The sequence below is a fragment of the Anser brachyrhynchus genome, assembly GCF_964034855.1.
Source record: "Anser brachyrhynchus genome assembly, chromosome: 1".
NCBI lineage: Eukaryota > Metazoa > Chordata > Aves > Anseriformes > Anatidae > Anser > Anser brachyrhynchus.
The window spans coordinates 21,949,075-21,967,154 of NC_137694.1; the positions used below are offsets into that span (position 1 = coordinate 21,949,075).

Sequence of the window (18,080 nt, forward strand, 5' to 3'; positions counted from 1 at the left end):
TTCATAATTCACTTTGCAGCACAACTCTTACTGCTATTTAGCTCTGATGCAATGTAGTCTTACATTCAAAACCGCATGCTGGATAATTAACTCTGGAATCCATCTTCCTAGTTAAGCTATTAACTTAAGTAAATGTGACAAAGCAATTAAGGGCTCAGTTCTGCAATTCTTATTCACTAAAATCTGCACTTAAATTGACAGAACCCACGTGCATGAATAACAATTACCCTCTCAGGCACCAGGTGACTTGCTCAAACCACGCAGTAAGTGTATCTCAGAGCCTTTTATCCCAGCTTGCTTTCAAACATGCAGTTAATTTTCCATGTCAAAAATATCAAATATTACAACTTTAAGTACTAAAGCAGCAGACTCTTCCCTTTTGTTTTTACATATGCCTGGACAAAAACCCTCAATGTTGGTCTAAAAAAAATGTTTATCACCCAGTACTGGGAAGCATTTTCTACATCGTCTCCTATTTCATGTTTCATGTCAGGAAGATGGTAACATTTTAGTTCTTTAGGAAGAAAATTTTGCTACAATTTCATTGCGAATTGCCTATGTTACTGAGTTGTATACATTTTAACAGCTATGATTATACATTTTAACAGCTATGATTAAAGGAAACAATGACTTCACAGGCAAGATAAATCCAATGTAATTCTTTGTAACATTGTACATTGCTAGGATAAACTATTACTTTCAAAAGTTTCCCAACAAACCCAAGTAACTTGGTTCTCTCTTCACTCCTGATGGTCTCTACAAAAATCATGGCTGTAGCTTTTCCAACTGCCTCATGCTTCATGAATGTGAATTACTTACCATATTACGCTTTATCAATTTCACATTCTGCAGAAAATTTTTCACTACCTTCTTTTGAAAGAGGAAATGTCTAAAACACACTGCTCATCTGAGAGACCATAAAACAAGTGAACCTCCTTCAATAATAGCTTAAATAGACACCGGTCTGAAATTAATGTTTAAGGGAAATATTCACATGCATTGTGCATGTCAGCACTTGCAGGCTTGGGGTTTCATTTTTGGTTAGCAAAATAATAAATTATTTCTGAAATGATCACTGCTATCTGTGCACTCTTAACACAAACAAAAGTGTTTTAAGTACTGTCACTGCAGTGAGCCAGTCATTACTACAACATTTTGGTTGCTGCCTCTAATATCCTTATATTCAACCAGTACCTTAAGACCTCGAAGTAACTGATAAATGAGAAACTGTATGTGGTCATCTGTTAACTTCTGGCACTTCACAATGTTATTCAGGTCAGCACCCATTAAATTCGTCACAAGATACCTGCGAAAACAAAACAGACCCTATATAAGAAAACCAAAAATAACCCACCTCATTTAAGATTGGCAGAATGGAAATCCTTGTAAGAGCAGCACATCTAAAGAGTAACTACACACTCCCACGTAGATTCCTTTTCCATTTTCTACTAATACAGGGTTTATGTCCCACCAGTTGGCTATGAGCTCTAATAATGGAATCACAGCTATGAGATTTCATGTCAAGAAAAAGAAAAATCCTTATGGTACATTAAAAGTTTTTATCTGTGTTTTCTCCATGACATGCTATAGCAGTTCAGTGTAGCCTCGTGTCTTGAGATGAATAGGAAGTCTCACCCAACATAAAAGTGCGAGCTTGGGGCATCAAAACTACAGCTCCTGTGAGGCCCTGGAATATCTGATCATGGAGATTAACATTGGATTGGTTGAAATAGCAGCATTTTGCGTAACTTCTTTCCCTACCTCCACTGGAAGTTTTATTTTTTGACAAATTTTGCAGAAACATTGATTCTGTTCCAAAAAAGTATTGGGACAAAAGTATGCATCTACCATTCCCAGTTCTCATTTGTGTAGTATTGCCCTAGAGACAAAGGGAGTTTGGCCAATAATTTTCATGGATTAAAATAATAATAATAATAACAACAACAACAACAACAATAATAATAATAATAATAAAGAAAGTTAGTTACTATTTTCTCTTCTAAGCTATTTACCTAGTTGCTTATACCGGATGTAAACCAAGAGCAACTCAGTATAAATGGTATGTTTGAGTAACACTGAAATATGACTAGCCCTAGGTTCGTCAGGAATCTAGCCTAAATTTACCTTGCTTAAGTTAGCCAGCAGAATACTTTCCTGCATTCCTGAACAACCCCATGCAACTGAAAAAAATAATCTATAGCTAACAGACAATCGAACTGAAGAAGTTTTAAGTTTACTGCCATTTATGCAACACCAGCCCATTTACGAGACAGCTATAATATATCATCATTCAAAAAAGTACTAAAATGAGGCCTGTTCTCCTGCTTTCCTTTTTAGGGAAAAATTGTGAAAAGATTCACAATTAAAGTTCTTCACACAAAATCAACTTTGGCTTCAAGTCTATTGGAAAAGTATGTGCTTCCTTTTTAAAACTAGAGTGGTACTTAGTTACTAACTAATCAGAATTCTTTTAAATTTTTACTTACACTTCATTAAAATTTTCTATTGATGTTGCAGGTGTAAAAACATCTAGCAATCCTATAACCTGAAAGACAAGGGAATTGACGTTTTAGTTTTATAAATATATAAAGCAATATATAATTAGTATTGACTGCTTAGAATTTTTGACAGGAAGCTTACAAATACATGATACATGTTCATCTTGAAAACTCAGTGCAACCTGCACAATAGGTGGTTTGTGCAGGTAGAGACACAGCTATTTCCATGACTAATTAAAAAATCTATTAATTACAAGAAGTAGAACAAGACTTTAGATGATCAGAGATAAAGACAGGAAAGGTAATGTCTCACTACAGAAAAGCTGGTATTTGGCTTGTACACTCACTATACTTAATATTATGTACAATTTCACAGGTTATCTTGTTCTGCTGTTTATTAATGTTTTTAGCATCCCTTTTGCATGATACTTTTCAATCCACTATGTTTTATTCAGGGCTCCATTCATCAAGTTACTTTCAAGCAAGTGGATACTCTCACTGAAATAAACTGTCTTATAAACTTAGGCCTAAGTACTGAATTATTTGGGGCCTGATGTTCTAGTATATTTCAACTAGGTATTACACTGTCCCTAATTTCAACGAGAGTATCTGTCTTAACTTCTCAGTAGAATCCAAATTCAGCAAAAGCAGGTTTGAGGTATTCTTCTTTTCCTGGACTGATGTTTCAATAGCATCCAATAGCAGTGAGCAGAACACTCTATTACTTCCGTTACAGAAGAGTAAGACCACTTGTTTTGGATTTTGTTAGCTGGATCTTCAAGATCAAACTGGATCATTTTATAATAAAAAGGCAGCCTTTTACAGAAAGGTAATTTACAGTCAGTGATTTCACTACAGATGAGATAGCTAGGTCCAGGTATCTTGGGTGGCCAGAAGAGAGCTGTACAGACTTTTCTAACAAGATTGTACCTAACTGAAATTAAGCCTATATTACAAACTTTTGTCATAAAAATCAGAAGGGAAAGCACTCACTCTTCACTTACGTTCTCATGCTTCATGTGCTTCAGCAACCTAAGCTCTCGGTAGGTCCTCCTTGCATGAATAAGTGATTGGAAAGGTCTTGAAAGCTTTTTTACTGCCACCTTCTGTCTTGTTTTGGTATCATAAGCTGAACTACAAGAAAAAAAAAAAAAGTCTATGTTGAAGGCATGTTCTGTTTCAAAGCTCTCCGTTAGTTCACTGTAGTTCACTGGAGAAACTTAAGCTCTGCAGGGATTCTTAACTTCTTCCTTTGCCCTCTTTTACCTTCTGCTCATGGACTGCAACTGGGGGAAGCTAGTCAGCAGTAACCATGAACATTCAAAGACAGTTCCCATAATGTTTCCTCGGGAAATGCCAGTAACGAATGAAGAACAGGTACATGTCTTGAACTGCAGCCCACAGATCCTGCTGACATAAAGCACGTGCTTAACTTCATACATATGGAGGTGTCCCACTGAAGAGGACACTAAATACACATGTAAGCATTTGCAGGAAAGGGAAACCCACTTGTGTTTTTTGTGCACTACAAGACATGACAAGTACATCACAGCACAGATAAATACGGTCTGCAACGTAGCACAGGAATAGAAACGATCCTTTATATTTTACTTCATGACACTAAACAGTATGATTACAAAAATATTCAGTTTGCTACTTTCTCTTCAGTCTGCTACTTCCTCATATTACAAAAAGAATTGCTTTAAATTGTTATTCATTAAATTAAAATTTTGTTCAATTCTAATGCCTTGCAATTCTGTTTAAATTGTAGATAACACTATCTGCAATTGCTAGCAACAGCATTAGCAAGCACAGAACCCTTGCATATTCATCTTCCAGAACATTTTTGAGTTACAAAACACTGAAAGTCAAACAACATGAAAAAATGCACAGTACAGGATTGACAACGGTCAATAGGCACACTAGATGCTAGTAGCTCCTCACGGTCAGTGTTTAAAACACTCCTGAGAATTGTGGTAGGATCACCTGTTAGAGACAAAAAGATCTGTCTTGCCTGGAGTGGCTCCCAAACTATTACACCAAGCCTATAATCAGCTCCGAGGCGGTGGACTCCTACACGTATTTGGTCCACCAGAAAGTCATGAAGAGCCAAGTGCAGCAGAAACTCTTCATTTGCAGTCAGCTAGAGGACAAGGCAGTGTTTCTAACGAGAAGCAAAACCAGATACAAACAACAAAAGCAAGAACAGTGACATCAAAAAGATGATCATGATCCAGCTATCTTAGACTTCACTGAACCTCTCAGAAGGCCAATGCAGAGCACAATCCAGCAATGTTTTATTCAATAAAAACAGAATAAGAGGAAGTAGATTTAATCAACAAGTTTCTTGCAGGCACCATGGAAGGAGTGAGTCACTCATGAGATAAATGAAATAGATAAGCAGATTACTTAGCTAGTTTCTTGCAAGCATCTCAGAAGTGGATCTTCAGGGAAGTTTTAAAGGTGTAGAGGGTTGTGGCTTTGCAGAGCACCTCAGGAAGGGCTTTCCCTGAGCAGAAGAAAGAAAGCATAGGAGGTAGGAGAAGACCCGTATCACTCTGAGGAGAGGTGGAAGGGATATGATAAGACACTTGTTCTGACAGAAGGGTAGGGACACGGTTATTCAGGATATGAGGACACTGTGTTACTCAAATATGTGGAGAAGCTCAAGGAATGAATGGTGCAAGAAGAACTGACAATAAAGACATGATAAATACCACATGAGTGGCCACAAACACAACATGAAGTTTGCAAAAGTCAATCTGAAGAAATAAAAGGGAAGCCAATGCTTCGCTGTTAGTATAACAAAGATGAGATATAATTGCCATGTGAGCGTAATCCTGGTCAACGAAGCCAATGGAGAGCACCGCAGTCTCAGAAATACATACTTGCTAGATCCATTCTAACTTTTTCCAGTAAAAAAGAAAATGTTTATACAGATAAATAAATAAGATTGCCCAAAACAGCAATCTGTGCTTAACATCTCAACTATTCTGGCAGTTCACAAGCCTTCCCACTCACTCTTGTACCGGTTTGTGAAATACTGTGTACGTTATACAAGCCTAGGAGGAATTAGGTTTTAAATCCCATTATCATGATAAACATCCCTTTCCTCCCAATTCTAAGGTCAAACGTGGGTTTCAGTAGTTTAAAACCTGCTGATCTTTAAGATAGATTGCTTTTTACCCTCCATATGACTCAAGGCTGCAAAGCTTTCAGATGGTATAAAGCACTATTTTCCACTTTCAGTAATTCTTATGACAGCAGCTTTGTAGACCCAGGATGGAAACACATAAGGACTACCAACAACAAAAACACCCACAACAACAACAACAAAAACAGAAAAGCTAACAGAAACTTGAATTTTGGAACCTCCAATGGGAAATGATGAACTGCAGCTCAACAGGCCAGGAGCGGTCTTGGTTCAAACATGTTCCCTCACAGGCAAGAAACAGTAGCAAGTAGTCAGAGCTAATGCCTTCAAGATTTTTCCTCATTTACCATCATCATAATTCAAGTTATTAACTCTGAAGCATTCAAAACAATAGATTTCACTTTGTTAGGACTCTTTTGTTTGTCAGATCCAAGGACGACTAGTGTTTGTGAACTCTGCTTGGAGGCAGCAGGCCGCTGCCCGCCTCACTCCCCATCTCTGAGTTTGGACTCGGCCTCTCCCTCTCCCCATTCTACCATCACAGCTGCCATCTGAGTCGTCCCCTGAATCGCTCATGGCCCCCTGTGTGAGTTGCTAGGCGGCAGGACTAATTGTGTCCCTGCCCGTGCCATTTTCCTCAGAGCATTCGGCTGCCAGACTGGCTCCCCGGACAGCAGGCCTCTGGTGCCAGCCATGGCAGCTCCACGGGCCCAGCTCTGCCTGGCACCACCAGAAACCCTTCCTCTGGGGCCTGCAACCAGCTGCTGGCGAAAACGAGCCCAAACAGCTCCTTCAAAACAAGCCAAAGGCGTGCTGTTATTAAAAAAAAAGGGTTGGAGACCCTCACCTTCCCTTACCATGCACTACACTCACAGCCTTCCCACCTCTGCCTTTAAACTGAGACCACTTCCCTGTCAGGCTCCTGGCCTTTGCAGCATCTCACCAACAACTGCCAGAAACTTATAGCTCCTTTTTCTTTTGCAAGGTATTTTCTACTGTTGCGGGTCCTTGGGAGCACAGGCTTCAGCTTTGGCAAGCCAGCTGTGTAACAAATGCTTACCCCTGGCCACAAACGTCCTCCCAGTGGATCAGCTACTGCCACCCGAGTTTCTTTCAGGTTACTTATCCTCAGGTGTCCTGCTGCATTATCTCATGTAGCTGGACAGCATAATACCATAGAGATAAACTTTGATACTTGTAAAAGGACATCATCTCGACATTTCATTTGTAGAAAACAGTGAAAGTGAGTTTTTAATTGCAAATTGTCAGTATTTCTAACACTACCATAGAGCAGCACGCCCTCATGCCTCAGCAGTATGTAGGAACACCACGTTAGATAGAATTCCTATCACAACACAAAAAGAAACACAATTCGAACTGTATTTTATTTTACCAGGAACAATTTTGTATCAATCTTAGCAATAGCCCTTTTAGACATGATTGCTCTTGACCCAGAACCCCAGGCAGTTACGCCAGGCATTTTTTGCTGCCTGTCCTTTCTAAGATCAAGGATATAAATGAGCCAATGTTCTCCCTGCAGGGATGGCATCGTTTTGACACAGATTGGAGACTTTTGCTTGATGTAAATTTCAATCAGTGCCTAAATTAGACATACCTTTCCAGCATTGTCAGCTCCTGCGTCTAACACTTCTGTTGACGTTCCACGAGATGAAAGAAGAATCTCTATTTATATGCACATTTTTCCTGTTCTTAGGGTTTCAGAGAAAAGTTTGAACAAACAAAGCTTATGCAGCCCAGAAACTCAGAAGGCAAAATGCCCAGGTTTCATGCTAACCTCATAACTTTGATCGGGCATGGATTTTAGTAGTTGATGTTGATAAATATTGACAGTACATATAGTCATTTCCTTAGTATCCACGGTCAGTTTATCCCCTGCGGTTGCGGACCGGTAATACTGGACAAACCACTCGTGTGCAGCCCATTCACAACCTTCAGGGCTTTAGGATTAGGAGCACACTATTCAGCTCCGGCTATTTAGCCTTTAGACCAGATTTCTTTCAGCAGCTGGAGGGCTGCTTGTGGGAGCCCAACCTATCGAGCCACACATGGAGCCCACTCGTGTCCCATTTAGTAAACTCCAGTAGGTGATGCAGGAAGGACTGCTCGCGGGATCAGCAGGTCCCGTCCCTGAACTTACTAATCTTTGGGCTCTGGGAGGGCTCATTAGCTGGGCACAACACTATATGAGACACCTGGAAAAGGCTCAGCTGGAATGAATTCTTTGGTCCAGTAAGTTCTCTTCATCCAGGAGTCAGCTCAGGTCTAGCTGATGCAAAGCGAAGCCATGACCCAAGCTGATCATGTGTGGTGCCAGGATGCTGCCCCTGCAGTGAGCTCCCAGCTTCTAACAGCTGATTTTCCATAATACCCCATCACCCCAGACAACCATAAGTCTGCAAAGTGTGATTTTATGTTTGTGGAAGCACTGTATCTGTACAAATAATTATTCTAAGAGATTCTTATGCTAAGAGATTAATTTTGGATTAAGTGGAAAAAAAAATGCAGAGAAGACTAACATTTCTGATATATTTTATCCAATTCAGTGTCCCAGCTTGGGAGGCTGTTACCCCTACATCACCACAAGTTTGACAACTGGTTGGACATCCTACACAAAATTTGGAGGGAATACTATGCACAAGTGGATCCTTAAATTTGTTCCATGTGATGATATACTAGGTCTAGGATACATATGTTCGAGGCTACTCTTTTTACTTCTTTCACTGCAGCACAACACAAGAGTTTCTTTCCTTCACTGGTCAACGCAGGGGCCACACTCCTCCAGTAAGTGAAGATTCCCCATTGCATGTAAGTATAAGGGGAAAAAACAAAAGAAAATGAAATGTAATTCATGCTCAAAACACAGATTCACATGAGCAGAACTTTAATTTTGGTAAGAAAGAAGGTAACATCCAGAAAATAAAACGGAATTACACAGGATATCTGCCACATATTTGGTACAGCCACAACCTTGAGCTCTTATCCACAGACCTAAGCTCCCTTTCACAAACTCTTCGACTCCTTTCATCACAGGAACACGAACCTCCTTATGGCCAAATGTCCTGACTTCCTAAAAAAAGCGGGTAACAGCAGCAGAAGGGTGTATGTGAGCAAGCTTTGGGGGGAAGGAACAGAAGAGAGGTCAGCATACAGAGCACATAAGCACTGCCACAGACAGTCCTTACTGCACTGTGCATCGGGAAGTAAATTAGGAAAAGGGGGACACACAGGAATCCTGTCCTGGACATTTTCTATTGCCCAGTTCCTCACAACTGCAGTGAATGAATGAATGACAGCTCTTTTTACAGCTCACATAAATGTCACTTAATTAAAGTCATCACATGAATAACAAGACTTTGGGGTTTTGTTTGCAAGGTTTACTTTGTGATCTTTGTCTTCTGGGTCTTCTCCAGGATCTTGCTCTTCTTTTTTTTTTTTTAAAGTTTTTTTTTTTTTTTTTAATGAGTCCACCTTTTATTGTAGTATGGAATATCTCCTCAGGTGTATATAAATACCTGAATGGAGGATACAATGGAGATAGAGACAGCCTCTTTTCAGTGGTGCCCAGGGACAGGACAAGAGGCAGTGGGCACAAACTGGCACACAGGAGGCTCCCTCTGACCCCCAGGCAGCATTTCTGTGCTGTGTGGGTGGCTGCGCACCGGCACAGGCTGCCCAGGGAGGTGGTGGGGTCCTCTCCTTAGAGACGAAAAGCTGCCTGGACGTGGTCCTGGGCAGCCTGCTCTGGGTGGCCCTGCTTGAGCAGGGGGTTGGACCAGGGGGCCTCCAGAGGTCCCTGCCAACCTGTCAGTAGTCTTAAAAAAAGTACACAGCATTCACCCAGCACCAGAAAATGTACCATAACAGCTATTGGCAGTGCAGCAAGAGAACAGCAGAACAAGGCCACACACAGTAAGCTTAAGCTAAGCAGCAAAGAAAATCCAGTAACTGGCTCATTTGTTTCTTCTTTATAAATGTTTTGTTACTTTACACAAGTTCTAATTGGTGATTTCCACCCCCAAGAGCCAGACTTACGGTACAGAGTTTATATTTGTTAACTAAACCACACAAATCACAACATGTACGTGCATCGGAAGGAACCCATAGAGAAAAAATGAGACAGTTACAAGACAAAGGGTGGGAGGATGAGTAATGGGTATCTCTGAAACAACGCGTTTATCTCCCATTAGAGAAGAAAACCTTCCTTGATGGTGTCAGGTAATTGCATTGTAAAATTATATCCTATCACTTGGATATTATTCTAACACACTATGCTGAACACTCCCATCAATTGTTCTGGCTTTAGTTCAATCACTGTCAATTATCTCAGATTAATTTACCACTAGATCTAAATATAAAAGCAGGAAATATCTATTAGATATGCGACACAATTTTTCATTAACCAACATAAAAACAAGTGCATACTCTTAAGCAGACATTGCAATGGTACTAAAAAATAATTGCTACCCGTTTGTTTACAGGCATTGCCAATCTTTTTTTAATGTTACAACATGGCAATAATGATGCTGTCTCAGCCTCTGAATCCACGAGCTATTTTTCGTTTTCTGGTCTGTCTCTTATGTCTCCACAGTGACTTAAATATTCAAATAACTTTAGGGAAGCGCAGTCACACTTTTCTAGGTGAAGTTATCGCCAGTATAGCTTATAGCAGTGGGAGTGATGCATATAAAATTACTGCTGTGAGAAAAACATACAAAAGGTTGGGGTCAGAAGCTGTCAGCTTCCTCAGCACATGTAGCCAACTCATGGATACTAAAATAATCATGTTATTTTAGTTAGCCTATAAGCCCAGTACCGGTATTTAAGCAAGAAAATCAGTCAACTGCCACAAAGCCAGATTAATGCTAATGACAACTGTATTCTATTCAGCATTTCATTAGGAAAGGCTGCCAGGTAGTTACAAATTACGGGCTCAGAACCTACAGCTAGAGATGTTAGCAGGTAATGTGGATATAACGTTTAATATGAAAAACATTAGTGCTTTCAAATATATTGCATAAATGTAAACAGACAAAATCTGACTTACATTCTCGTCCTTCTTTTTCCTATTCCTCCCCCACTTCTCCTTCACATTTCCTGTTTTTTCTCCCTGCACTGGCCAAAATATTAAACGTTAGCACTTTGTTCTCAGGTCACGTAGGGGTTTTGCAGCGCCCTGCCTCCCCCAAGCCTATACCCAGAAGAAGGACACGGGCTTTTAGGTACCAACCAGCTAAGGGCTCTGAAATTGCAAACAGCTCTTTGGGAAGCTTTGTTGAAGCAACCAGGCTCTGAGACTCTGGAAAGGGATTTTGCACCCCGGGCAACTGCAGTCACAATCAGTTGCGATGGCCGGAGAGGAAAGCAGTTAGCTACGCCACTGCTATACCATGTGGCTAGGAAGGGGCATATTATAACCAGCTATACTGAAGGAGGGACGGAGGAGACCCTCTGCTGAGAATTTTTTATTTTAATCATATATTCCTACGACCACACAAAAGGCTGTAGTTCCATATTTCTTAATGGCTTTCTGCCACGACTGGCTCATCTTGTGCCCCTCATCTCTTTGCCACCTCATGCCCGCCCCGCTCTCTCAAAAAGGTCTCACTAATTCCTCCCGAAATAAAACCAGCAAAATACAAAGTGGTCTTTCCCACTTCTTGAGCTTGCATTTTTTTCACCCTTCCTGCAACTCCTTCCACCACATTCCTCACACACATGAGCGTTTCTCATCTGCTCTCTAACTACTCCACTGGCTTAGTGACGGCGCTCTACCAACAGATCTCTGCCACGGTTATTCTCAGCCCTTCTTATCCTTCTCCACAAACACTTCCTTTCTGCTTCAATTTCTTTCACTAAACGCATTCTTAGACACTTTCATTTTAAACATGAACCTTGACTCCACTGATTACCACCCCTCTTCCCTTTCCTTTCCAAAGTCAGTAGCTACGCTGTTCTAACAACTGGAAAACACGTAGAATAAAACAGGACGGAAGGAGTCCCCCACAGGCTGCACTCCATCCCAGTACTCCAGCAATGCCACCTTCACCCGGCTCTCCAGTGCTGCCTCCCTGGCCAACGCTCAGAAATGCTCTCCTGTCTTCTTTCTTCCTTGATCTTTCTTTCATGAAACGTCTTGAATTCTTGACCTCCCTTGGCTTTGTAGCTGCAAACCCCATGGTGTCTTCATTCCTAACAGCTATTTCGTCATCTTCCTCTGACGGTCTTTCATGCTCTGCAACATTTTTTTTTGCTTAACTTCTTTTCATCCATTCATTCTAGCAATGCTGTTGCAAAGATCCTTTTCCTAACATGTAGCATTGACCATGTAACTCTTTTTATTTATCCCCTCACCCCTCCCAAGTGTTTTAACAAGCTCAGAAGGGCTCTTTGTAAATATATGCAAAACAAATGAAAGCCCTCAAAACTCTCCTTCTGAATGAGGCATACCAAAATCAGACAACTGCTAACGAAGCTTGGACAGCGCTATGTTAACAACATTGTTTACTATTTTCCCAGTAAAATCTAATTATATTTAGGACTAAGTTCTGCCCTTGTATGTGCATCCGAAACAAAAGAGCTAATCTAAAAGAAGAGCAGCCCAAAGTGAGCCCACTGAAGTCAACTGGCTCTACATGTGCCTGGGATCCTGCCTTTAGCTTGTAAAGATCTACATGGTCTTCAGTTTCCAGCTGTATTTACATGCAGGAGCCGTGTGTTATCACCACTCCAAAAGCTTATCTAAGCATGTACTATTTAAACAAGCCTGGAATGTTACGACACACATCGTAATTCCGGTAAGGTGATCTTAGAGTTGAAATCTTACACTTAGTATCACTAAGGCGAAGTAAAAGGTCCCTTTAAAAACATTATTATGCAAAAGTCACCAAGTACAATCTTGGATGGGGAATTTTTTGCTTTGTTAGTCGAAGACAATTTATATCAGGTTTTTAAAAAACTCACACACTACTCAGTTGGCTCAGCATCAAGGACAACCTCGGTAATCTCACGTTGCAGTCTTGCACGCTGCTGCCCTACATACATCGCAAGTGACAATCCAGCCAGAAATCACAGGACTGGGTGGATGGGGGAAAGAAGGGGCTGAACTTCAGGATTAAAGTCTTCTGCTTTTATTTTTCCACTTGCAGTTCCTCAAAGCAAAATAGAAGCCTAAGCCACCCCCCAGCTTTTACACAAGATAAGCCAGGACAAAAACTGAATGGACCTTAAGCATGCTCTTATGGTTAGCGGGGTGGAGGGACCGCCTGTGTAAGTGCTACACCACGCAAATGGCTTAAGGCAGGCTCTGCCCACCCGCTTCCCGAACTGAGGCCTGTGTCATTACCCTCTGACTTAGCAGGCTACTTTTAAAAATGTATTATGCTACCTGCGTTTGTGCTACGCATTGCATAGTCTTAAAGTTAAAGGAGAGTGACTGCCTGAGGAAAGGCAAAAGGTACAGAAAAATCAGCACAGGGAAAGCACTACTGATACCAACGGCTTCTGAGGAAACAGCACACAGGTTTCTGTTTGGGAAGAAGTCCTTGACTCACTTCTGTTAATCTTGCAAGGTCTTTTCTTTCCAGGGAAGGCAGAAAACAGAGTTTTCAATATGCTAATGGGAAATCACCCGTTGGAGAGATCAGAGAGAGCGTGCTGCAGAAGGTTGTCTATACCTCCCAGGCAAAGGTAGGATTAAGTAGGTTGGAAGACAGTTTACAAAAGCTGGCATGAAAAGAGGCGTACAGGCTTTTTTTAAAAAAAAAAAACAAAACACAACAGCAAAGCAGAGAGCTATCCATGTTACATAATTTGCGGTATAATAAAAAAGCTTTAAAATAAAAGAGATGAAGAAGCTGTTTCTCAGACAGGTGGCAACACCAAGTCCCAGAGGGAAAGGTGGACAGGTGCCAGAGCACATGGGATCCAACAAGGAGATACAGCCGAGAGGCAGAGATGCTGCAGGCTGGGGATCTTGCTTATGAGCAGTATCACCAGAGCAGTCGATAAGACTTGAACACAATCAGAAATATTATTTAAAAGATGGAATCACAAGAGACAAGAATTTAAGATACAGCTTGACCTCCATCTCTTTTCTCTAGAACTGCAACAAAATGACTGTAGATGAAAATTACCTTGTGAAAGTTTGATTGTTTTCCATCTAAATGGCTATCAGCTTAAATGCTGCACTTAAAACCAAAAATGTTTTTAAAACTCACAATTAGCAGGGACAGGGTACGGTCTAAAAAAGTCAACCAGCTCTCTGATTTCAGTGAGAGATAAATCCAACTCTGAGGCTGGACATTGTGCAAGGAAACTTCAAATTAAACAATTTAGCAGGCTGGGTTTGAGGAAGAGTCATTTTCAAATATATATATATAAATCCACCTGCTAATCAAAGTGATAGCACAAGAAGTTGACTCCAAATGAAACAGTTGTGCATGTAAATTTGATACATGCCAACATGCAAACAACTCCTGAAAAAACAAAAATTGACAAAAACGTACTGTTGAAGACTCCATTGGTCACTTTAAATGTAATTAAACTACCATACACATCCCATGAATTCACAGGGCTTTAATTCTTCCCCTGAATTAAAAACAAAATCAGATCTGAGAGCAGCCAATGGAAAGACAACCACCAGCTTGAATGGCCACAGCAGAGAGCCAAGGTAGGAAGCCCTCTCTGCAGTTATGACACATGAGTAATGCATAGGGTACTGCAGGAGTGAAGAACTTGATGGAAAGAGCTCACAGTTCTCTCTCTGGTTCATGTGGCCGCTGAAGCACAGCTCCCTTCAGCAGTGTGGCTGTGATCTTTCCAGGATTTCCAAGAAGGACTTTTCTGTATGATGTGGCATTCGAAGTGAGAAAAGCAGTAAAGTTCCTGGTACCAAGGCAGATATTTTACACATATCTGCATCTAAATAAGAAAGAAGAAAAGCATACTGGGAAGCACTGTGCTTGGTATCAATATTAGCATTTTGAAACAAATTCACTTTTGGAGAGGTATGTAAAAATTAATACAAATGCAAACTGTATTAAACGTACGAAACATCAATAAATTGGGCCAAAACATGGCCTCCTGACACAAACTCTTCAATAGATTCTGAGCTGCAAGCAAAGAAAACGGCAATCAGAAGTTAGCGTAAATGCAAATATTTGCCTTATACTTCTTATTACCAAGTACCACTTTAGTTGCACAAGTCTATCCGATGTTGCTGACAATTTACTGTAAAAAAGGAAAGGGTAAGACTACAGAAGAGGTTCCCTGAGGTAAAAAAAAAAAAAAAAAGATTTGTTACAACAACTTTGTTCCTGTTTTAAAGCCAGTGTTTGGAGTTCAGGACTTTGGCTTCTATTCAGCAAAGCACTTAAGAATTTGTTTAATTCCAGTGGTTTCTGTAAGACTTAAACATGTTTTTAGACATTTTACTGAATAGGAGTACAATTATTCACAAAAGCAATATAGCGTATTACTCAAGGGAATGATTGTGTCTCGTGGGTCTCCAGAGTAAAGCATGTGCATATAGAGGGAAAAAATCAATTTCAATAGAGACTAAAAATAGATGGCTTTTCTGAGACGTGAACCTTTTCCTCACATTCAAGATCTGTTTGGGTTTATAGTTCATCGATGTTAACAAGGCTATTAATGTAGAGCAATATTTTATTACTCTATTTAATTCCTAAACGTATATTTTAGAATAAACCTTTCCTATAGCATCTTCCAGTCTTCATTCTATATGCCAGTTCTAGGTTTCTCCATTGACAAAATACTGGGATTTGCTTCACAGACAGCAAAGAAGTAGGTAAATAAATTAACACTAACACTGTTTAAAAAAAAACAAAACACAAAAACAACAACAAAACGCCAGCTGTGCTGCAAGTGAACCACCACATGTTTTCATTTCCTTCGCAATTTCTCAAAAGTCTTGACATCTCATTACAAAATTCAGCAGAGTAGGTCTTCCCCTTAAGACTAGGGAAGTATAAACAGGAAAACTAATCAGAAATGTAGGTTTCATTGGAATACGACAGTAGTTTTTTCTCATACTATATAACCAGCTCCTACTTTGTAAAATCATAGAGAAAGAAAACTAAGAATTTGTCTTCTAAATAAACTATGTCCTTGTGAAACTATTCACAACAATCAGACACAGGACTTAACTACAATGAGAGGTATCAATATTTACACAATGTTTGCCTATATTTCCCTGGTGAAAACAAAACTAAAATAATAAAGAAGAGAAGAATTAAAAGATAGTCCTCACTAGTCCTGAGTGTTTCTGCTGGTTATCGGAGGGCTTTTAAATACATATTCCTATTTTACTTGTAACAGAGGCACTTCACGGAGCTAGAGAAGGAAGCAATAAATAAGAAACTCCATAAACGTTCTCCGGTATCTGGCTGTGAAGAGGAAAAAGTGAGTGAGACTATTCACAAGTTTAGTCAATGGCAAAAAGTTAAGTTCTAAAGAAACCTTTTTGGTATAGTACATTTGCTTAAAGGCCTGCTATATATTGTTTTTACGTACTTCCACTTAGCTTATGAAAGCAGCATGCTTCTTTTACAGAAACTCCTTAAACATTACTATTATTTCCAAACATTGATTCAAAGCTTTTGTAAGCAAAGCGTGCATCAAACATGAAAGCAACAGCCTGATCTGCGCCGGGAGCTCCCCAAACTGCAAACTCGCTATAGGAATGCACTAAAAAAACGGAAACGGCTGTATGATAAGGAGATGTGATAAACCCTTATGCAACAATAAGACTCCAAAGTCCTTGGGGCCTCGTTCCACTCTAATTTGTGTCCCCCCCTGAAGCCCCCCAGCAAAACCTCTCTCTCCCACAGCGGTCTGCAGCCTGCCTCGCCTGACAGGGGTCCCCAAGGGGCTCCAGCCACCCCGCTTGTTTCTGAGGGGAAAATTCAACCCGATTCTTTGTTCGGTGGTCCTGCCATTGCCTCGTTTGCCAGGAAGAGCGGAGCTCACGGACACACGTGCAGACGTAGGGTTTATACGGCTAGGACACGGAGCGGGCAAGAAGTGGGGCTGAGGGGGCCAGCAACAGGCAGCCCTACAGCCCTTCCCCAAACCCTACAAGTGGGGACCACGGCCGTGTGAGGGGACCACGACCGTGTGAGGGGACCACGACCGTGTGAGGGGACCACGACCGTGTGAGGGGACCACGACCGTGTGAGGGGACAGGTGCCCGTTTCCCACTGGGGCACGCCATGACTGTGCAACATTTTCAGCTCTGGGGCAACCACCTCCAGCCCGAGCGGGCCGCCAGGGGGGCCCCCAACTTTCCCTGAGGGAAGGCCGGCGCGGCTGCCCGGTTGCTCGGGTTACGGCGAGGCAGGGCCGGCGGCCCCGGGCGGCCGTGAGGGAGGCAGGGCGGGCGGCGTGCTGAAGGGAGAGCGCCCGCCGCCGCTCCCCGCTGCCGGCGGGGACGCCCCCGGCCCCGCTCCGCGCCCCGTTCCCACCCCGGGCGAGCCGCCCCGAGCCCCGCTCGGCTGCACGCAGGTCGGCGGCGAGGCCTGGCGGCCCCGGCCGGCATTGTGTGCCCGGCGCCGGGCGGGCGGAGCGGGGCCCCCCGGGCAGCACCTGCCGGCTGCCGGCCCCTCTCCCGCCGCCCCGCACCTACCACACGGAGCCGTAGGCGCCGGAGCCCACGGGGGTGAGGTTCTGGTAGCGCTGCGGCACCTCCCACACCGTCTTGTTGAGCTCCTGCCGGTAGAAGCCGCCGCGCTCGGACATTTTGGCGGAGCCGCCGCCGGCAGCGGCAGCAGCAGCAGCGGCAGCCGCCCCTCAGCCGGGGCGGGGAGCGAGGCGGGCACGGCCGGCGCCGCCGGGGAGGAGGGACCGGGAGGGGAAGGGGAGGGGAAGGCGGAGGACAGGGGTGGCAGCAGCAGGGACAGGAGTCGCGGCCGGGGAGGTGGCGGTGCCGCCAACACACCTCTCGGCCACCCCCTTGCCCCGCGCAGAATCGTTAGGGTTGGAAAAGCCCTCCGAGATCATCTGGTCCAACCATCACCCTGCCGCCAGTGTCACCACTAAACCATGTCCCTAAGCACCATGTCCAACCTTTCCTTAAACACCCCCAGGGACAGAGACGCCACCACCTCCCTGGGCAACCCCTTCCAACGCCTGACTGCTCTTTCTGAGAAGAAATGTCTCCTCATTTCCAGCCTGAACCTCCCCTGGCACAACTCGAGGCCATTCCCTCTAGTCCTATCACTAGATACCTGAGAGAAGAGGCCGACCCCCAGCTCCCCACGCCTTCCTTTCAGGTAGCTGCAGAGAGCAATAAGGTCTCCCCTGAGCCTCCTCTTCTCCAGACTAAACAACCCCAGTGCCCTCAGCTGCTCCTCACAGGACTTGTGTTCCAGGCCCTTCACCAAAGACTCAAG

The 18,080-nt window shown here is 42.7% G+C and overlaps 1 protein-coding gene across 1 annotated transcript in view; it reads right to left on the minus strand.

Moving 5' to 3' along the window:
* Positions 1-17,545, minus strand: part of MAPK11 (mitogen-activated protein kinase 11) — a 32,936-nt gene extending 15,391 nt beyond the window's left edge. The window contains exons 1-4 of the mRNA XM_080552029.1: positions 17,315-17,545; positions 3,503-3,632; positions 2,487-2,545; positions 1,195-1,306 (exon numbers count right to left, since the gene is read on the minus strand). Of these exons, the coding sequence (XP_080408155.1) occupies positions 1,195-1,306; positions 2,487-2,545; positions 3,503-3,632; positions 17,315-17,427 (414 nt within the window). The 5' untranslated portion in view covers positions 17,428-17,545. The remainder of the gene's footprint in view (positions 1-1,194; positions 1,307-2,486; positions 2,546-3,502; positions 3,633-17,314) is intronic.
* Positions 17,546-18,080: the final 535 nt, after the last annotated feature.